This window comes from Aptenodytes patagonicus, chromosome 5, assembly GCF_965638725.1.
Source record: "Aptenodytes patagonicus chromosome 5, bAptPat1.pri.cur, whole genome shotgun sequence".
Classification (NCBI taxonomy): Eukaryota; Metazoa; Chordata; class Aves; order Sphenisciformes; family Spheniscidae; genus Aptenodytes; species Aptenodytes patagonicus.
Genome location: NC_134953.1, coordinates 1,747,326 through 1,770,152, shown reverse-complemented (window position 1 = coordinate 1,770,152; position 22,827 = coordinate 1,747,326). Strand labels below are relative to the sequence as shown.

General features: G+C 40.2%; 1 protein-coding gene across 10 annotated transcripts in view; it reads right to left on the bottom strand.

Annotated features, from left to right (window-relative positions):
- LDB3 (LIM domain binding 3) overlaps positions 1-22,827 on the bottom strand; it is a 136,117-nt gene that overhangs the window by 63,973 nt on the left and 49,317 nt on the right. For all 10 annotated transcript variants that reach the window (XM_076338296.1, XM_076338294.1, XM_076338297.1 and 7 more), the window contains exon 4: positions 10,732-10,807. In XM_076338296.1, the coding sequence (XP_076194411.1) occupies positions 10,732-10,807 (76 nt within the window). The remainder of the gene's footprint in view (positions 1-10,731; positions 10,808-22,827) is intronic.

The following is a 22,827-nucleotide window of genomic DNA, read 5'->3' as shown; positions in this document are numbered from 1 at the left end:
CACCTTAATTAGAGGAACCACTTGTTTGCATATAAAAATACGTTCAAAGATAAAAACCATCATGTGCACACACTAAGAACAGCTCAACAGCTACATGTCTGAGTAAAGATTTTTTAGACGTGAAGAGGCTACTATAGCTTCCTTCAAAAAGAGTAAAGCTTTACTTCTCCTTATGTTTAGCATGTGATGAGAACATTCTCTCCGGTTCAGAGCCGCGCATTGTTTTAGCTTGATTCCAAATACGGACATGTATGAAACACCCAACTTGCTGCTCACAGAGGTCACGCCGTAAGAAGATAGTAACCCAAGCCACCTGGCACGTACTTGCGGGACAGGTATTTACTGCCCTTATCCTACAGTGAAAAATAGCTTACACTGGAATGAAAAAGAACCACATGTTACAAGCTACGACTCACTCTTCATATTTATTAATACTCCCCTTTCCAGAGCTTTCAGCGCACCAAGTTCCACACTCTTAACAGGCCACCTCTATTTTTCACCCTGGGCCGGGGTGATAAAGCTTTAATGTAAAAGTGTATCAGAGAAACGGATGCTTTGTTATTCTTTGCAGATCAAGGAAATAATCTCAAAATAATTTTAGCTTTCTGATAGGATTTTCCAAAGGGTTTAGCTAAACTTCTAACAGCAATTCACACAATTAAGTTTAAATGATTTGGTGAAAAGGACACCAAATTGAAAAATGAAATATACCTTAAGATCAACAACCAAACGTGAATTTTCTTATAGCTTTTACCATACCGCTAAGAGCATGTTCATGAATGCATAATAAATTCACAGTTTTGGAGCACCATAATTTCACAGCAGCATCTCATGTTGTACTATATGAAAAGAACATCCACAACAAAGTCCAGAGCTGATTTTGCAGAGCTCACAGTGCTTTCCTTGTGCACTCTTTCACATATATCCACAATGAGATCGAGACTATCATGGACGATAGCAAGTCCCAAGGTGGTTACAGGTTCCATGTTACTCTCCACAGAGCAGTAGCAAAGATGCCTCTCACTTCATGGACAACACCCAGGTGGGAGTGGGAATGACAGGATTATTGAACTCTGAATTTTCTCTGCATGTAAACAGAGATGTACAATTCTCTAAATCTCAGAGGAATTACCTGAAAAGACACATATATTTAGTAGTTCTGGGCTCTTTTGTCTTTTCAGATTGTTCCTGGGCTGCAGGATAAAAGCTGATTCTTTTTAACAGAACATTCAGATGATTTCTCATAAATTTTCTTAGTTGTTCATCAGTACTACAGATATTACAGGCAAATAGACAGCAATTCCCTAAAATTTTGTTCAAACTAAAAAAAAAAAAATAAATCTCAGATGGCTGTTCTAAGGTAGAACCTTGCTTTGTAATTCAGTGCGCTGTCACAGGCGTGCGCTAACGTGTACATATAAAGGAGACATAAGACATGGAAAAGCAGCAGAGTGAAGACAGTGAAGTGTTTTCTGCAGGTACACCTTTTTTGCACCCCAGCAATCACTGTCATGTTATGTAGTCCTATCGCAATGCCCTCTGGAATCAATAGAATGGTTCACACTGACTTCGGTGAGTGGTGGATGCAGCTGTGTTGTAATTTTGATAACGAAGAAATAGTCAGAATGCTGAGCCATCCAAAATACAGCCCCTTCACCCTCACCCTTGGAGATGTTAAGGAGGGTTGTGAAGATAGTAGGAGAAAGATAGTGAGATATACTCACAGGAAACTCTGCATATTAAAATAAGACAAGGATTAGTTTTCCTCAAGAAAACTGTAAATTAAGAGAGAAGCATTCTGAGGTTTATTTTTCTGATCTTGCTTACTAACTGAAATTATTTTCTTTTAAACACTAATTGCCTTTCTTAATTATCCAGTATGAGAAGGGAGGATAGGATTTTTTCAGATAAGTTAATTAGGATTGTTACTGCCAAGTGCTCAAGAGAGTTACAATGAATCATCTAAACCGCTTGAATCATCCAGAACATATGCTCTCTTATAAAGATAAAATACCCTTACTTCGCTACAACTTAAAACCCCTTGGTTTTTCTCTTGCAAAGAGCTTCTGCAATGGGATATAAAGTACTTGAAAATATGCATTTGCTATCAGACCTCGAGTGGATTGTCTCAATTTTCTGTTTTTCCTCATATAGCCAAGTCCCTAGTGTCGGAAGTACACTGTTTCCCATATTCATAATAATAAATTTATCTTCATTTTAAATAAACACAAATAAACAAATTAGAGATTTGTTTGCAAATTAATACATGAAGGCAGAAAAATTAGGAAAACCTGTTTCTCATTGCTTTTTCTCATGTATTGTAGTCCAAGCTCCTCATTTCACAAACCTACTAGTAAAACAGTTGATCTGCAATACAGTAACACTGAAAACCTTGACAGCATGGGATCAAACTATCTGGGTAGTATCTAGAGATCATTCCTTGTTACATACAAGTTAAAGGGCAAAGCTAACGGATGTGAGACAGACAATGTTCAAACCAGAGGATTCAAAATATTGCAATTTTGACTCATTTTGTATAGGAAAGCCAATACATTAAGGCAGGAATTATAGTAGGACACTCCAGTAGACTAGCATGTCAGATTTGCTGGTCAAAGCAATTTCTCTTTAGGAAAGTACCACAGATCAGATCTGTGTTATAGCAGCTTCTATAATGGCCGACAGCGATACTTGGTTCTATGAGACTACATGCATTCGTTTAAATCGCTAAATGCCAGAACCCTGAGATGATCACAGTTACTTCAGTCATAGTGTTCCTCCTCATGCTCTGGTGACTATTGCCAATCTATATTGCAATTCAGATACCAAAGACCAAGAGTTATTCTGTAATGGTACTGTGTATATGTTTTTGGGGGTACTGGAAAATTTAATGATCATTCCAGACCTTAATCATGATTACCAGACAAATGCACAATAGGGTAGGTACTATTACATTCATTTTTCAGCAAAGAAATATTAAATATTTTACCGTGTTACCTACCCTCTAGGAAGTCCACCTTCCGAAGCCCTTCGATTGAGACTTAATTTATGCATCTCAGCCATTTCCCTTAGAGTCTCTGCTGAGTAAAGGCCAATAGGGTTGTTATACTGCCTTGCAGGGCTCAGCTGGTGTAAAGGACTATTGCCATCAGTCAATACAGGGCTTAGTTTTGGACCTAGAGTACTCTTTGCAGGTGAAATGTCAGGAGTCACAGACTGAGAGGACATGGAAGATCTAACTGTGGTAGTCTTTAAGTAGGAAGAGCTATTTGAAAAGCTGATCTCTTGCTTGTTGAGGTAGCCTGAAAACGTTCCATTGGTTGCTAAAATACTACCCATAGGCCCAGTCGCCGTGTTAGTTAGAGGACTGAAGGTTGTTCTGTTGCCATTGATTTCCCAAGCAGGTTCCTGTAGTAGCAAACATGCAGGCCAAGAAAAGAAAAAAAGAAAAGAGCAATCATAGAACACATGCAAAAATAACATATCTGCAATTATTGCTTTCTAAACATATTGATAGTCTTGCAATAAATAGATTGGGGCCAAAGCATCCAACCTTTCAGGGAAGATTTTCAACAAAGAAATGCATTGTTTCAAAATAAGGGAAGAAAAACATACTCAGGCAATTTTTTACTGGGTTTTAGTTGAAATCAACAAATAAAGCTTAACATTAAAAGAGCATTTGCTACTAGTCAACCTCATAGCAATAATTTTATATAAAGACAACAGTGTCCATTAATTTCTAGGATAATTAAGAGATCTTAAAAAAATGTCTTGAGGTCAGAATCATTTGAGATAATATACAAACATAAAACTGAATGCCATTATTATAAAACCATAATGATTCTAAACCACACCATTCTATTTTCCATGAGTACACTTCAAGTTATTGAAGCCCACACATTGCATTGCTTTCATAGGCTCTGGCTCATGCTAATTAGGCCATGCAGCATGGTTAGCAGATAAGACCAACAGGACTCGAGAACAGGTACTGCTCAACAGATAGGATGATTCTATTCTGATCATTTCTGCATAATTTCCACTTGAAGGAATGTGTGCATGAGTATGTGGATGATGAGTGTATGATCCTACAGTCATGTCCCAGATAATATTCCTAACTAGGACAGCAGGATCTGTTGTCGTAGTCGAAGTCACAGGAATCTCTCCTACAATAGCTACACCCATAGAAGTCTGTGCTGGTGCTCAAATTAGAAACATTCTACCAAAACCTCATCCTGGAAGCATGCAGTACTATGCTTCAGTTTCATACATGATTTGCTATTAATGCAGCTTAGCAAAACCAAAATAAAAGGTAATATCAAAAAAGAAAAATACTGCTCTTTCAGCCACACAGTACAGGAAATAAGTTGTCGCATGAGTTCTGAGGAAGTTTCATGTAAAACTTCTGTGCTCGTGTTGCCTAAAACGCCCTGTCACTGCTTCAAGCTCATTCTGGTGCAACACCATCTAGATGCCTAGGACTGGAGGGTACTTAGCACTTCGTGGGAAGCACAGAGCACCCTTAGGGTTAAATTGCCTCACTTCCTTCCAGCTACTGGCAGCGGGTAGTAACCACAGCACTATACTTCTTGGAAGTCTGCCTACCTGCAGTATGGACAATTTTATCAAAGAGGAATACAAGCTTCACTTTCAGGAGGGCATTTTATACCTTTACTCTCAGTTTTCTTATTCTTTAACTTCTAAAGGCTCAGTGACCGGAACATGAATAGCAAGATGCTAATATTGATTATTTTTAACATCTCTCTAATGTTTGCCTTTTGAACCCAGCATCCCGAGTGCTGGAACTCATCAGCACATGTTTTAAAATAATGAGTTACGTAGTTTCAAAAGCTGTTTTATTCTTCACTTTTGTTTGTCTGTAATTATGTGCTTTGGACAAAAAAAAAAAAAAAAAAAAAAAATCTGTAACTGAGCACCCAACAAACTATTTGAATGCTTGGCAATTTACAGATTTCTCTAGAGCCATAATATCAATTTGTAGTTTATCTCAGAAGCTCCTGGCTCCAGCCCAACTTGGGCTACATTGCTTTTGCTACAGGAGAAGGATCACTTCAACCTCTCCCTCTGGACCTAGATACGCTGCAGCCATAACTGGTACCCAGATGCTGTGATGCTCACAGTTAAGAGGCCCACCAGTAATGCTGGCAGCATGCCGCAGTCCAGCTCTGGGGGACAGGGACAGGCAGGGGACGTTATCCTGAAGAAGGGATGGAGCCCACAATCTGCCCTCAATGAAAGCCAGTACAAGAGCAGGTGGTGGCCTGCAGTGACATTTTGCCTCATTTGGGCTGGCACTGCTTCAACTGCCATTTTTATCACCTTACACGCATCTCCCTCATAGCCTTGCATGAAACATAGGCCTGAGAATAATTTGGCCTCTGATTTTCTACTTTTGCTAGTATTGGTTATCATTAATGTCATTTATTATACTAAGGTTCACTAGAAAGATAAATATTTTATATTCTCCTCTTGGATTTTTCTATATTGCATATTTAAGTTTAGGGAGATTACATTTGAAAAAATCAAGATAATATGGCCTGATTAATTAAAATTAATTGCAAAAAAACCCGTAAAGGTCTAAGGATATAATTAATCATAACATTAAACACATTTAAGATGTTTTGAATCAAAAATGTAAGGCAGATAAAATGAACTGAGAACATTTTTCTTTGTAATAAACAGGAAGAGATTTTAGCTGGCATTAATAGCTGCTTGAGGCTGTAGAAACAGATAATCCCAAAAGCGGTTTTCAGACTATGCCTTATTTAAATAAATACATTTGAATTACATACTTCAGTCATTATACCCTGACATAGAAAACAGCAAATAACCAACCTTTAAGTGGCCTACTGCAAGCTTCCAAGTATCTTTAAACAAACAGAAAACAGGGATTCTCTCTAAAAATGTATTGTAAAAGAGGCACAAACGCACAAGGCCATGCTCATAAATTAAGTCACCACTTGTGCAAATGAGTTTTACACGCTAGCAGAGAGGGACAAAACAAATATTTAAAAAAAAATACAGAGGCAATAGAGAAGAAAAAGGATATGCCAGAGTTATATTTGTTTGTTAACCTGAAAACTCTGTGGCTTTTATCTAAATTAACTGTGGATTTCCTTTCTAAACCCCATAATAAAAGGACATGCAAGGAGATCTGATTATAAAGTATCAGTTTCAACTGCTAATGAGAGAAATGCCAGATATTTCCTTAATCCTAATGTATTTTCACAGTTTTGGAACTGGACACTAACAGTAGGCAAAGGGAAAATTACAGGACCGCCATAAAAAATGATGGTTGATGATTTTGCTAACCTTTATGACATGAATGGAGTTTTGGTTTCAATCCTCAAACAATTGCTAGCTGGAATACCAGCATGCTGGTAACTCAACACTAGAATTCCTAGGAACCCAGCAGTACCAGGTTAGCATTCTCCGTTTTGAGTTCATATTCATGGTAGCTTTAAGGTAGTTGTTTTCCCTGTGTTCGGGGGGAAAGGGATGAAACAGGAAGTGTCTAAGAAAGCAGCTGTGTAACTTCTAAAGAATTACTGCCCAATAATCACCTTGTTTAACTCTTTCCTTTTGTGATTGACAAAGAATCTCTCATTCAGGTTATTGCTGGTAGGACATTTTAGAAATTTTTTTTCCCCCAGTTCAGTGGCAAAAACAGATCAATGCAGCATTTCTGAAACCAGTTCTGAATGTGAAGGTCAGATTTCTAATACTGAGCAGCAGCACGGCTTTTTGTGTTACATCCCATGAAATGCAGCCAACAGTAACAAACGTTCCCCTGTTTCCCATCTCTCTCATCCCATTCTGTTTCAGTCTCTGTGGCTGGAAAAGCAAGCTAACGTTTCCAACTACGCAAGTCTGATGCTACCCTTCAGCCGACCAGAAGAGGAGGCTCCGACACTGAACAATGGGCTTCTTCCCTCGAGAAAGATGCTGTGATCCTGCAGCAATCCCTTACTACAAGGGGAAAACTGTGTTTTAATTTCCCAGTGTAGTGTCAGTGAATGAGCTTAAAACTGATAAATGTAGAGGAGTCTCAAACATTTGGGAATAGAAGGAAGCTATGAATCAGCTCAGTTACCATTCTGAAATATTACTATTCTTTTCTTTATAAATATTCAATTTCTAGGAAAGGCAAATGCTCTTTCTTATGTATCAGAGAAGTGAGAAACAAATTTATATTGGAAGACACAATACCGGTTTTTCAGGTCCTCTTCCTTTGACAGCCCATGTTCTATTTGTCTATTGCTATAACGTAACAGTCTTCATTCACCTTTTCCACTTCTGGGAGAACAATTTTAATGCTATACTAATGAATTTGACCTCCCAACATGCCCAAGAAGCAGTTGTTGCTTTAAACTTTTTATAGAAAGAAGGAAATGGAGGCACCATGGCATTAAATTACTCTGCTCAAAGACATCCAACAAATAGCTTTTGGCTCAGCCAGCTCTTCCATCCTATGCTTTACTTAAAAAGTCAATCATCTCTTCATCTATTTTCTCTTAGCCACGTAGGTTCCCAAATTCAGCACTGAGCTGAATCTTCACCTGTGTTGTGCCCCCCCGAAAAGCTGCAGGAACTCACTGACTGATGATGGCTTAGTTTCAATCCTTGGACTCATGCTTACTCTTCTCGTTATTCGAATGCTTTCAGCATTAGTTATGCCATTTCTTCCAGCTATGCCACACCTGTGCAAAAGACTTGACTAAATCTTTTGACTAAGTCAAAAAGATTTGACTAAACTAAATGAAAATTGTTTCAAGTTTGAGATTAATGTCAGATAAGGAAATAATGAAACTGCAAATCAGTCAAACTTTTATTTCCAATAATAGCCCTACAGCTCAGTTGACGCCATACTTATGGTTGCAGAACCTGTATCATCCATGACATGAATCAGCTCAAGAAAGTAAGGAGAGAATGTATGTTACTTGTGGAATGTAGAAAAATTTCTATTGTGGTGAAGAACTCTGGGGTTTTTATATCTTCCTTACATCTTTGTAAAAGAATGTATGCTTATTTTTCTAACACACAAAAAAAAAATGACCATAGCAGTCAAAGAAGAAATACATGCTTGAAAATTAGTGGAAGCTGCAATCAGATCAGCAATAATGTACAAGAGAATTTATGGTTTAAACTAGACACTGAACTTGCACATGCAGATTTTTTAGCTAACATTGCCATGCCTTAACCTTGACTCAGAGAAAGGTGAGAAAAACTTCTCTCGATGTTTGAGGACAACACTGTCGTGACTGTCTTGTAATGTAGGTTTTTGCTGTATTTTGAAATGCAATCAAATTCATTTCATGTGAACCATCTTGACAGTCTAAACACTGTCAAGCAGTGATGTGGAGGTGACAGCTTCTGCCTATGTGTCACGGAATTCTTCATTTCTACAGTGATACTGTTACTAGAAATAATAAAGGGATAAGTAAAGAAACCTTGATTTTTAAAGTATATTTACTGTAACATACCTTATTGCAACATCCTCATACCACTGTTTGTATCAGTAAAGACTTTTTATTCTGGATTTTGAGACTTCTCCAATGGTTCAATGCCTTCATTCCCCTCCAAACCACCCTCAGAGAAAAATTTTTCTTCAGTTAAAAATTACTTTTGTCTACCAGTGTATACTAGCAACACAAACATCACTCCTCTTAACCTGCAAAGGGGCCCCCACTCCAGCACTCCACTGCTACCTCTTCCCCCTGGGCCAAAGACCCAACACCTAAGATGACCTTTCTGAATACTGCTAGATACCCTGTTTCCCACCATACCTTCTCCTAGATGCCACCCTTTTCCTCCAGAAAGGTTCCAGTAAATCTCTTTTCCAGCTGCAAGTACTGCCTGTAGCTCATTCAGAACAGGCTGCCTCCAACAGCTCCTACAAACCTTTCCTAAGCACCGATGCACAGAATACTCAAGTATGAGACAACATGCTCCTGAAAAAGGGTTGAGTCCTTTGATCCTCATCTCTCTCTGAAGGGCTAAAATAGGAAATGTAAAGTGACTTTATAGCTTTCATGCCAAAGGCACTTTTAGGACCTTTAGTTAGCTCCACGCACTGTAGGTTTTTCTATCTACCCTATAGAAAAGTTAAGGGAGAAAAATGTTTTGTGTGGTAAACAGCTTTGAATACCTATGGCAGTAATTTTAAAATTGACATTTGCCAGGTAAGAAATGCACCTAATAGAGAGTCATGAAAACCTGATGTAGAAAAGCTTTTATGTGCCTGTGGTAGAAGTAGGCAAAATTGTCATACCTCACAGGTGCTACTGAAGGTCCCAAAAGATAGTTGTCAGTCTTGTGTTGGTGAATAACTCTGAAGAGACATGTCTACTTGCTGCCTTGAAAACTAACAGCATTCGGTGTAGTTCTTGAGGGAAAATAAGTACTCTTTCCCCCTTCCTGTCCCTATTACTTTGCTGGTGCAGTCGAACACCAGTTTAACTAAAAGAATGATCCATCGTTTTTGTTCTAGGAATTTCACAGTACTGTTTGGTGACTCTTCCAATAACTTTCTCCAAAATAACTTTTATAAGATCATGTTATAAGCAGAAACAACTCTGAGCAAGATAAATTCTTAATTTCATCTTCCCTTGCCAAAAAGTTTACAAGATCCGGAGCGAAAGAACATTATTTCTGTCTCAACTAATAAATGGCCAGACAGGTTCATTTAAAATTTGACAAAATAAAATTGAATCAAGTTATTCTCCCCAAGTGCGTTCTCTTCTGTTAGTCTGAACATATTTGCAGTTGTTACAGGGATGATGTTACCTTCTGATCTCTAAATTTTGAAAGCATGGTGTTTATAAAAATTACTTAAAATTGATCTATGGAAGTCAGAACTGCCAAAACCAGTAGAACATCACCTAATTCCCCACGTATTTTGATCTTCAGTGTTTCTTATTTATACTACATGCTAGGGATGAAACTGGCACTCACAGAAGGGGTAAAGTTGCAGCAATGGAGATTTTGCCTCCTCTCCATTGATCTAATTAAATGCATCAGCAATACAAATATCCTACCCAGTGCTTGAGCCTAAGGATATATACCATCTTTCACATATCCTTGCTCCTCAGTGCCTCCAAAAATACAGATGATGAGTTGCCAGGTACAGTCAATGAATGCTGTTTATTCTAATGTGAACATTTATTTTATGGAAGATGACAAGCTTTGACAACAGAAACCAAGCCATCCATTTCCTCTGCCACTTGCTGTTATTCATTAAATTGACTTGTCCTCTTTATTTTTTATTCTCATGTCTTTTGAATAATGTGACAAGAATGCAACATGATGCAAGCTTTCAAATGCCCTAATGTCCTCTTTCCAAATCAGTGTCTTTTCAGTTGTAGTCAGGATTTGGATACACTGAGGCACAGTCTAATGGTTTTTCCCCAAGAACCTACAAAAGCAAATGTATATTTTGAGAAACTTTGGTCGCCTCTTGCAGCCTAGATGAAAACAAACTGCTCAGAATGGGTTAGACCAGATCACATCAGAGGATACCTGGATGCTTTGGTTCTGCTAATCAGAAATTAGCGAAATACACAACACTAATACATTGCATTGTGGCAGCTTTGCTGCCTGTGCAGCAAGTTTACTTATTTGGGGTGAGCAAAAGCTATTTCCTGTAGTAGGTATTTACCTTCACTGTGGTAGATAAAAAAGGTATTAACTTTGGCTGAGGAGAAGTGTGTCACATACCTTCTGGTGGGGAATTACAGCCTTGGGAGAGTCAATTCTGGGTGCTGTGCTTGAAACTGGCACTGGACGTTTAGATCTGGGGACCCAAAATAAAAAAAAAAAGAAAAAAAAGATTAGCAATCTGGACTCCTATTTTTCAGCTCTAATTTCATGCAAAAATGCTGCTTCATCCGGAGTGAAAGCTAAGCACAGCCTACACTTTTTCTAGTGACCATCATGCTTTTTCTACATCCTTATTTACAAAGGTGTTGTGGTTTAACCTGGTGGGCAGCTAAACACCACACAGCCGTTCCCTCACTCCCCCGCAGTGTTCCGGGCGGTGACATGGGGCACGGGATATGTTTCCAGCCATCCGGTGGTTGCCTGGTAAGCACACAGCGCTTGCCTTGGCAGGTTTGTGGGAGTGTGATATAATCGATCTGCCAGGCCTCCCCACATTTATATTTCAGCCATCATCCTCCATACCAGATCGCAGCACATGTTTCACATTCATGGATAACCTGTGCAATAGTGTCAAGTCCACCCCTCAATCATGAGCCCATCTATATGTTGCATCTCTTCCTTGATGGCCTGAGGTGTCATGGGCCCACCAAGCTGTAAACAATTCACCCTTATGTTGCCAGTCCAGATCCACCTGAGCCACTTCAATCTTAGCAGCCTGACCCACCTGCTGGTTGTTTTGATGTTTTTCAGTGACCCGGCTCCTGGGTACGTGAGCATCTACGTGACGGACTTTTACAACCAGGTTCTCTACCTGGGCAGCAATATCTTGCCACAATGCGGCAGCCCAGATGGGTCTGCCTCTGCGCTGCCAACTGCTCCGCTTCCATTACTGTAACCACCCCCACAGGGCATTTGCCACCATCCATGAGTCAGTATAGAGATAGAGCACTGGCCACTTTTCTCGGTCAGCAATGTCTAAAGCCAGCTGGATGGCCTTTATTTCTGCAAATTGGCTCGATTCACCTTCTCCTTCAGCCGTTTCTGCCACTTGTATAGGACTCCATGCAGCAGCCTTCCACCTCCAGTGGTTCCCCACAATATGACAGGACTCATCAGTGAACAGGGCACATTGCTTCTCATTTTCTGGTAGTTCATTATACAGTGGGGCCTCTTCAGCACGCGTTACCTCCTCCTCTGGCAATATTCCAAAATCTTTGCCTTCTGGCCAGTCCATAATCACTTCCAGGATTCCTGGGCGACTGGGGTTTCCCATTCGAGCCCGTTGTGTGATCAGTGCGACCCACTTACTCCGTGTAGCATCAGTTGCATGATGTGTACAGGGGACCCTCCCTCTGAACATCCAGCCCAGCACCGGCAGTCGGGGTGCCAGGAGGAGCTGTGCTTCAGTGCCGATCACTTACGAAGCAGCTCAAACTCCTTCATATGCTGCCAACATGTCTTTTTCAGTTGGAGTATAGCAGGCCTCGGATCCTCTGTATCCCCGACTCCAAAACCCCAGGGGTCGACCTCAAGTCTCCCCTGGTGCTTTCTGCCAGAGGCTCCAGGTAGGGCCATTCTCCCCGGCTGCAGTGTAGAGCACAGTCTTTACACCTTGCCCTGCCTGGACTGGCCCCGGGGCTACTGCATGAACTATCTCCTGTTTAATTTGTTCAAAGACTTGTCAATTGCTCAGGGCCCCATTTGAAATCGTTCTTCTTCTGGGTCACTTGATAGAGAGGGTTTACAATCAGACATTCTCCAAAAACCCACAACACCTAAGAAAGCTTGTGTTTCCTTTTTGCTAGTTGGTGGAGACATGGCTGTTATTTTGTTGATCACATCCATTGGGATCTGACGACGTCCATCTTGCCATTTTATTCCTAAAAACTGGATCTCCTGTGCAGGTCCCTTGACCTTACTTTGTTTTATGGCAAACCCGGCCTTCAGCAGGATTTGGACTATTTTCTTCCCTGTCTCAAAAACTTCTTCTGCTGTGTTGCCCCATATGACGATGTCATCAATGTATTGTAGGTGATCTGGAGCTTCACCCTGTTCCAGGGCAACCTGGATCAGTCCATGGCAAATGGTGGGGCTGTGTTTCCACCCCTGGGGCAGTCGGTTCCAGATGTACTGGATGTCCCTCCAAGTGAAAGCAAACTGTGGCCTGCACTCCGCTGCCAAAGGGATTGAGAAAAACACATTAGCGATATCAATTGTGGCATACCACTTGGCTGCCTTTGACTCCAGTTCGTATTGAAGTTCTAGCATGTCTGGCACAGCAGCACTCAGCGGCGGCGTGACCGTTCAGGCCACGATAGTCTACTGTTAGTCTCCACTCTCCATTAGACTTTCGCACTGGCCATGTGGGACTGTTAAAGGGTGAACGAGTCTTGCTGATCACTCCTTGGCTCTCCAGTTGACGAATCAGCTCATGGATGGGAATCAGGGAGTCTCGGCTGGTGCGATATTGCCGCCGGTGCACCGTGGTGGTAGCGATTGGCACCTGTTGTTCTTCGACCCTCAGCAGCCCCACAACAGAGGGGTCCTCCGAGAGACTGGGCAAGGTAGACAGCTGTTTAATTTCCTCCACCTCCAAGGCAGATATACCAAAAGCCCACCAGTACCCTTTTGGGTCCTTGAAATACCCTCTCCTGAGGTAGTCTATGCCAAGGATGCACAGAGCCTCTGGGCCAGTCACTATGCGGTGCTTCTGCCACCCACTCCCAGTTAGGCTCACTTCAGCCTTCAATACAGTCAGCTGTTGGGATCCCTCCGTCACCCCAGAAATACAGATGGGTTCTGCCCCTTTATACCTTGATGGCATTAGGGTACACTGTGCACTGGTGTCTACTAGAGCCTTATACTTCTGTGGGTCCGATGTGCCAGGCTATTGAATCCACACAGTCCAGTAAACCCGGTTGTCCCTTTCCTCCCCCTGGCTGGAGGCAGGGCCCCTCTAGTCCTGGTCATAGTATCCATTACTCACTTCTTGTAAATGCGAATCAGAAGTCTCTTTATTAAATTTGGAAGTAGGATCAGATATTCTACTCTGTCTGGGGAACTTCCCACTGGAAACTGGAGCAGCAATTTTCCTGTAAGAACCCCTCTGAGTGATTGTTTTTCCTTGCAACTCATGTACCCGTGCCTCTAGGGTCCAGGTAGGTTTTCCATCCCACTTCCTCATGTCCTCTCCATGGTCATGCAGGTAAAACCATAGGGTGGCCCATGGTGTGTACCCTCTATAACATCTCTTTTGAGCAGAGGGACACTTACTCCTAATGGCTGAGATACTGGTTCGTACAGGTTGGGAGTAGGACATACCCTCTTTGAATCGCTGGAACTCCCGGGACAGTTTCTCCACAGCCGAGATGCAGGACCGTAGGGAGGAAGAGAGACCTTCTTCGTATTGCTGGAATTGGCCAGCCAAGTCATTCACTGTTTGTCCCTCTCTGTCTTTCCAGGTCATTACTGCCAATGGGTACTGAATGGTGCTGAACAGGGCTCGGTAGGCATGGCCAGGCCCCAGCACGTTGCAGTGATCTGTGTCTCTCCGGAGTTGCCAGGGTGACAGCATACTTTTTCCAAGTATTTTACTAGTTTTTCAGGATTCTGCACTTGTTTGGGGCTGAAGTTCCAAAACATTGGAGGTGCCCATTGTCCCAGGTAATTACCCATACTATCCCACACACCCTGCCACTCATAACTATCCAGCCTCAGGGCAGATCTCTGGGTGGTATTCTTAAATAGTTGTTTAACCTTAAACAAGACCTGAATCACATTCAGGAGACATAGCAATAGGAACATGCTGGTTTGAACATCCCACGGATATTCAAAATTCTCAAGAGCTGTTGTAACTACCCTGGAGGAGAAGGGGAAGGTGAAGGAGCAGGGGAAAGTGTCCTTTCCTGTCTCCCCCATAGATTGGTTCTCCAAAGAGAAAAGGTAAATAGTGTAATTATTAATAGTTTCCAAGAGATGGTTCCCAAAGTATGGAGATGACAGCAGTGCCAAGTACAAATACCAGATTAGTCTCAGAACAGTAATTTTATCATGTCATAAGCCAGTATTACACAGTGTGGCAAAATGCTATCCTTGATCCAGCTTGCAGAGGTGATAAACAGCACAACAGGGAACATATACAGCAAGTAAGGTGTTACAGAACACAACTCTGAGAACAGGCACAACAACTCTGAGAGTAAATTAATCAACATTGTGATCAGCGACTATTAAACCAATATGATGAATGCTTATAACAAATTTGCCTTAACAAGCTCTGGTCAGATCTGTCGTTATCTCAACCCTTTGTGCCCCACGTTGGGCACCAAAAAGGACTGTCATGGTTTAACCCGGCAGGCAGCTGAACACCACAGAGCCGTTCGCTCACTCCCCCCCCCACAGTGGGATGGGGGAGAGAATCGGAAAAAAGGTAAAACTTGAGATAAAGACAATTTAATAGGACAGAAAAGGAACGGAAAATAAGAATAATGATAAAAGAATACACAAAACAAGTGATGCACAATGCAGTTGCTCACCACCCGCTGACCGATGCCCAGCCAGTTCCTGAGCAGTGGCCGTGCCCCCCCCGGCCAACTCCCCCCATTTTTTTGTTCAGCATCACACCATATGGTATGGAATATCCCTTTGGCCAGTCTGGGTCAGCTGTCCTGGCTGTGCCCCCTCCCAGCTTCTTGTGCACCTCCAGCCTCCTCACTGGCAGGGCAGCATGAGAAGCTGAAAAGTCCTTGCCTAGTGTAAGCACTGCTCAGTAACAACTAAAACATCCGTGTGTTATCAACACTATTCTCATCCTAAATCCAAAACACAACACTATACCAGCTACTACAAAGAAAATTAACTCTACCCCAGCCAAAACCAGGACAAAAGGTCTTAAATGTGAGAAAAAGTTTGATATAGTTTCTCTGAATGATGAAAAGCCACCAGTTACGGAAGCAGCCTCTGACTTGGAAGATCATCCATTTTCCAGTACCTTGTAACAAACTGCATTTTCATAGATGCCAATCAGCCACAACTAGATAAATTCAGGTTTGGGCAGCACTCTGGAAAAAGGGACTTAGAAGTGTCTTAAAATGCAGAGACTAAACTTCAGTACTGAGGCATCTCAAGATCAGCTCCTCAGAGATTATTATTTACTAGCTTAAACTGTATAGTAACTGCCGTAATTTAAACCTCTTTGCAGGAAGAAACATGGGCTTCATTTCAGACAATTTAGTTTCAAAAGGAGCAGATCACTACTGAATTAACCACACTCCACTTCAAATGCCTGCCTTTCACCTGTATTTGACAGATATATGTACGTGATCATTTAAAAAACAAACTCCACTAAAACAAAATAAACTCCACTAAAACAAAAATAAACTCCACTAAAACAAAAATAAACTCCACTAAAACAAAAATAAACTCCACTAAAATGCTTTCAAAACACACAGTTTGCCCTTTCATTGGAACATAACAAAGCAAGCACAGTGACAAATGTTAACTGAAGCACTCTAGTATGCTCAGGTAAGTGAAGATGTATTTGTGGAGGTGCTGTGAGAACCTGCACAGCACTGAGCACCCCCCTGAAATCTTTCCAGTACACATGGGATCACCAGAGAAAATGAAATGAAAAAAGTGAAAATAGTCAAAAGAATCAGAATTATACAAGTAACATCCTATGGCCACCCTACAGATCAGGATTATGCCTGGAATTCTCATTTTTAAAAAGTACGTTTCAAAATTAGGACAGGTACAAAAATGAAATAAAAATACTTAAAATCATACAAATCAAGCAGAAGTGACTGAGACATTCACAATTGTTTGCTTTAGACAGGAGATGAATAAGGGAAGACATTACAGAGGCTTAGAAAATAATGACTGGTAGAAAAAGGGAAATAAAGCTACGTTTCTGGACATGAAGTGAAACTGAAAAGAAATTGATACGGCAAATATTTTTTCCTTGAGTACTTGATTAACCTGAGGTGAAACTCATTGTTACAAGACGTCATCGAGACTATGAGAATAGCAGGATATCAGAGAGGATTAGATATTTATACTTACAGCAAAAATCCCAACAGCTGCTTTAGATTGGATAAAAATAAGTAGCCATACAGATTCTCATTTTTCATGGCACAACTTAAAAGACTGATAGTGGAAGACCTTCTGTGTTAGGTTCATTATTTCCTTACTGAGGGCTGTGTTGCACTTTCCTCTGAAATACCTACCAGTGGCATCTATCAGAGACAGAAAGCTGAGCTAGACAAAAACTGGGCTCATCCATAATGACAATCCCTGCATTAATACCTAGCTTCACATTAAGCTGTGTATTTAGCTTTAGCTGCCACACATAAAATATTTCCATAAGCAGGAGTAAACAAACAAAAACACCTCAGAAAAAGGAGTAATCCTTACAGGAAGATTTCCATATAGAAGACATGGAAATTATGCTACTTTGAGAGCTGAAAACAAAGACAATGTAATAGATGCCTACCTCACAACGAGACACTATGAAAATGAACACAGTTTGAGGAGACAGTGAAAACTGGCATTTTGTTAAACAATAGGTAATTAACCTGTGAAATTCACTGACATAATGTAGTCCTGAAACAAGAGGCTAGAAAATTGTAAAAGGCACTAACATTGATACTCACAGTTGGAACATACCACAATATACTCCCTAAGACGTAATTATCTGAGAAATACATACCTTCACGTTCTAAGAACGAGAGCTAATCACTAACTGCCTAGAACAAACTTTCCTCAGGTGAGTTACTAACTGATCTTTCCTCAGGAGCGAGTGCCTTATCCTTCCTCCAACCATTTTAGCTTAAAAAGAGAAACAATAAATCATATTCATGAGACATGCACATGTATCATGAAAGACAGCAAAAAAAGAGAACGAAAAAAAAAAAGTATCAGCTGCAGCCCAGAACACAGTCACAGTTGCTGAAAATTGACTGCGACAATTTATGAACAGACAAAGATTCAGGGGGAGATTCTGATCCTCCTTCCATTGGTGTCATTTCTGGGTACACCCAGTTATTTCTGTGAAGTTACGTGGGGGGACCTGGGCATGCTCAAGACCACAGCCGGGCAGAGCAGACATTAAGTGTCCCCTCCGCTCTGTTCACTGATCATGAATTTTAGTGCCACAGTTGCTCAGCACTGTAAACATCATTTGTCACATACAGAGGTATAACAAATAGCCACATACTGCATGTTTGAGGCATAACTGGAAAATATTTGTATTGCAGCAAAGTAATTCATTTACCAGACTACTCCATTTCTTCTGTTGTTTATTGTATGTCTATTTTTCCTCACTCATTACCTGACCACATAAGATGATATTAAAAAGCTCTATTTCTTCCACGTTACTGATAAGCTACATCTGTCATTCACAGTGCTATCCAACCAAGATTTTTATTTCACAATGACTTTGAGGTTTCAAGATGCTACTTTAAAACAATGAGGTTCCTACATAACTCTGCCCTGGATGTTTATAGCTTTGATATTTAAAAATGGAATGATGAGGCTTGCTAGATTTAGCAGAGGCTCGCACCAACGAAAAGGGCAGAAGAGGTGAAGTCAATTTGTGGAATGAAAGTGTATGCACTCACAGAATAAAGTGATTATTTACATAAGAGCCATTATTCCTCCAGGAAAAACATCTGCAAGTTCAGGACGTTTTTTTTTTCCTCCCTCTTTTTCTAGATGAATCAAATACTGCAGCATCACAAGTTTGCTTTTCAAGTGATGAGAGTGCTGTTTAAAAGTGTGTCTCCAGGTTTACATTTTAATCCACTGATTGCAAAATTATTTTATTCCAAACACTCAGGGAGTGTACTTGCTTAGTAGGGCTATGAGGAGGATGAAAGTTCAAATTTCACAAATGACTCTGATAATTTTAGATTTGATGTTGAAATCTTCCATCAAGATTGTTTTTCTTAAGCAATTAATTTGATTTCAACTTTTAGACATTTTATTCTACATTTTCAAAGTTAAAAATGGAAACAAAAACCTAATTTCAAAATGAAAACTCAAAACAGTTTCAATGATGACCAAATACATCATTCTGGTATTTTTTTAATTCTCCTCCTTTCCACAGATACACCTCCCCTCTCCCTCAATACTGGTTCTCTTTCTTAATGAAGTTCAAAACCAAGATGGATGTAGTTTTGCAAAGCAGTTGAATTTTGATAGCATTGCTGATATGGCTGTCAAAATTTCTACTTGTTCCCACATACCTAAATATATCTTTAATTGAAGAGCACTTGACTTCAATCCTGGTATCTTTGCACTCACAACAACGGTTCATTAGGAGTCAACTGCATTAAGAGGAGCTGCCTGCCTAAGGAAGGGCTGCAAAAGAGTTCTGTAATGTATTATCAGTTTAACCCGTGTCCTCAGGGGAGCACAATACCTTACTCGCAGAGAGGTGACATGATCTAAGAGATAATAGCTCTTTTTCATCTTCATGTGGCTTTTTTATATTTCATATCTTTACCAGTCAGTGTCTATCATCTTCTCTTTTCTAATTCTCAGGACAGCTAAAATCAACATTTCTTTTCTTACAGTAAGCTTTTGCTCTCATTTTATTACACATAAGCACTTATTTATACCTTGTTGAGCATGTTAGTAATAGTATTTTAATATTTCAACCACTAGAAAATGAAAAGGGGTCAAGTGCCTGGAAAGGTAATAAAACAGGATTAGGGTTAGAAATGCTTAGAAAACATTTTACATACTTGTCCTGTTAAACTGTCTTTATCTCAACCCACGAATTTTACTTCCCCCCCCCGATTCTCTCCCCCATGCCACTGCAGGGGGCTAGTGAGTGAACAGCTGTGTGGTGTTTAGCTGCCTGCCGGGCTAAACCACGACAGTCCTTTACTTATCACCTAATTGAAATGGAGTCATTCTGGAGTGGAGCGGGTGAGCACATAGCAGGATGCAAAACAATAGAGCATGTAGAATTGGGCTTCTGATATATATCTGTTTTAATGCAATAATATTCCTGACAATTTGGTGGGGGCAGGGAGGGAAGAGACATAAAGGGGACAGACTAAATATTACTCGTGGTTATCAATTTGAGGTGTCCATTTAATAAGTGCTAAGATCAGTAATGTGTCAGTTAAATATTCAGCTAAACAGTGAATTAAGTAGCCAAACAGAAGCTTCTTCTTATTTGTAAGTCTTGCACAGAAAATCTTGAGCCTCGTGATACCATGGTTTAATTCTCTAAGCCCTGCCTGGGACATCAGCAAACAGTCTTAGTGACTCCAACGAGAATCACAAAGACAAAACCCTCAACACTTCACAGTACTTCAAATATAACTACGATCACTTTGGGGCTAGGATGAGACCTACTTTCCCCTCTCTCAGGATATCATCTGTGCCTCCAATAAGTTGAAAAGTATTTCCATCAGCAGGTTTGCTCTCTATATATCAATGGCAAATGCAAATATTAGCATTTGGCTGGATGACTAATTTGTTAATTATTTCCCTGCATTGTGCTGCACTCGGATTGCAAGACAGGCCATTATGGTTTCCAGACCTAATGTTCATACCCACAGTAATATAATGTCCATCCATATATGGACAAAAACTTCTTATGCATAAATGGCACCAACCTAAAGGGAAGCTGCTATCCAAAAAAAAAACATCTATGAAAGAGAATTTGTTTAGAAGTATGTAATACCCATTTTCCCTTAGAAGGGATCGGAGTCAGGGGCAGCTGCAAACATTATGGGATAGAAAGGGTAAAGAAAAGGGAAGAAGTCTTGGAGATTTTTGTGAAAGGAAGGAAAGAAAGGGAACTAGAGAGACTATGTGTAAAGCTGAGATTCTTGAAAAGGAGTATGTATTAAAAAATGTTGGAGAAGCAAATTCTACTCTCCTGGTCTCTCTTTGACCCCTTTCTACTTCTGTGGCATCTGCACAGTGCCTGTTGCATCTTCTTAACTCTTCCCCTCCCTCCTGCTATGCCAAGTCCCTTCTTTCTTGAACTGCCCCACATTCTGCCCTCCAGCCTGTTCTCTCCTGAATGGAGCAACTGGCTACTGATGCCTCCATCTCCTCTTAGTTGACTCGGTACCAACCCTAAAATTCCTCCATCCAGCAGCTCCTGTGGGCAAATGGGGAGGCTCTGCCAGTATCCTTGCAGCTCTGCTCTGTGTGTGACAGTTCTCCGAAGAGTACTAAGTATGGATGCTGAGAACATGCCTGGCACTCACCCAACACACATAGCAAGCTCTACGCTCAACCTCCATGGAGCATGGGCACTGTTTGTTTTTCAGGCAGGTTATTTTTCTTGCTGTCCTCTTTTTCCTGTCTTTGCACTATTATTAAACCATTTCCAAGCCCTTCCTCTCCTTATCACTACCGAAAACTCAGGTAACCCACAAAGAAATGTGGGTTCATCCCCAGGAAATTTCATCCAGTTATAGAACTTGTTTATGCTGTCATGGATTGAATTTGTATGTAGAGGTGTATTGCCATCAACACTGTTGAAAAAATACTTTGATTTACATCAAATGCATAACTTTTTTTCTAAGTAATAATCAGTAGATCATAAGAATTTGAAAATGAGCTTGCTTAAATGCTGAATTACCAAATAGATCACTCAGTGATCTACTGTAACTTGCAAAACCTTGTTGACATCACTGTATTATCATTCAAATCTCTCACACAGCTATGTTGCTTTGTTTTAAGCTCAGATATGATATTTTACCAGTTTTGCCTGAGACCATTCATCCATAGATTATAATCACAATGTTACTTACCTGAATTTTTAATGTTAACCCAATCCAAATTCACATTTGACTTCAGATTTCATTACAGGAGTTTCGCACAGCTTTTCTAGTTATCCATACTAACTCAATTTGAATAGCATAGGATTCCCAAGTAAAATACAATAGGCTGAAACAGGCTTCTATTGGAGGGAGGATATTAGTTCTTTTTACTTTCTACTTTTCATTTACATGTTTTCTATGGCTATTACTGATCAGATAAAAGCGTCAGACATTCCTCTCAAAGCTTGCTTTAAAATAACAGCAGAAACATTAAGATGAATAGAAGTGGTGCTTTCAGCACAGTGCAGGCAAAACCACAGTACTTCAAATACTCAGAAATATATAAACAGGTATTGATTATAAATAGGAAGCCACTATTCTCACCTCAATAATAAATTGGCTAAATGCAGAATTTGGATTGCCTAGCTACAGAGAATTGTGTTACAGAATCAAAAGCGAGAGGCTGAAATACAATCAAAATTATCAGAGAGGGATCAAAGTTTAATGGTATATGAACTTCAGATATAGTGTCTCACTTGAAATCTCTAAGTTCGGCATAGCTATTATTAATGATTTCATGATTATATTGATTATTTATAATTACTGAGAGATGTTAAAAAGAAATCTATTTAAGGTAAACATACAAATAATAAAATAATTAGTTTAAGAAGAGCAGAAAAAAACATTTGGGTTATGAAAGGATCTAATAGTGTGGAACAAAGAATTAGCTATTATTAATAAAGAGCAGAAGAGGCACTGAATAAAGATTCAGTGCTTGTATGTAGCCTACCATACCCTGGTCTTGAGATATGACTCAACTGTCCCCAGTAAACAGAATAAATAACAATTTAACAAGAATCAAGTATCAAATATTTATATAAGTTCTTTAGCTGAAAAATACCTGAAGTGAACCATAGTGATTTCCCCTGTTTAATTTTCGCCTGTCATCCAGATAATGTACCCAAGACTTAGACTACCCCCATTCAAGTATCATCAGGCTCCACTGCAGTCCTGCAACTCTTGGCTTCTTAACAGCTTCCTTAAGGGTGAAAGTCAATCCGGTACAGATTTCAGAGCAGCACTGGGGACTGCTGTAGAGCATCACCCTAAAGAGCCAGCTCCAGAATCAGGGAATCACAGCCAAACTTCAACGATATGATGACTCACAAAAGAATAATATAAAGCTTTGTAACTGCCTTCTGTTCATACAGAGGAGTTCAAGTGTTGTCCAAATCCAAACAGATTTCTAATACCATGCAGATGAAGTCTATTTTTCCCCTTGCCACTCAACATTTTCTAAAAGCAAAAGCCTAACTCAGGATACTTTGAGCATCCTGACCATGAATTACTTTCTTTAGTTTCCTGA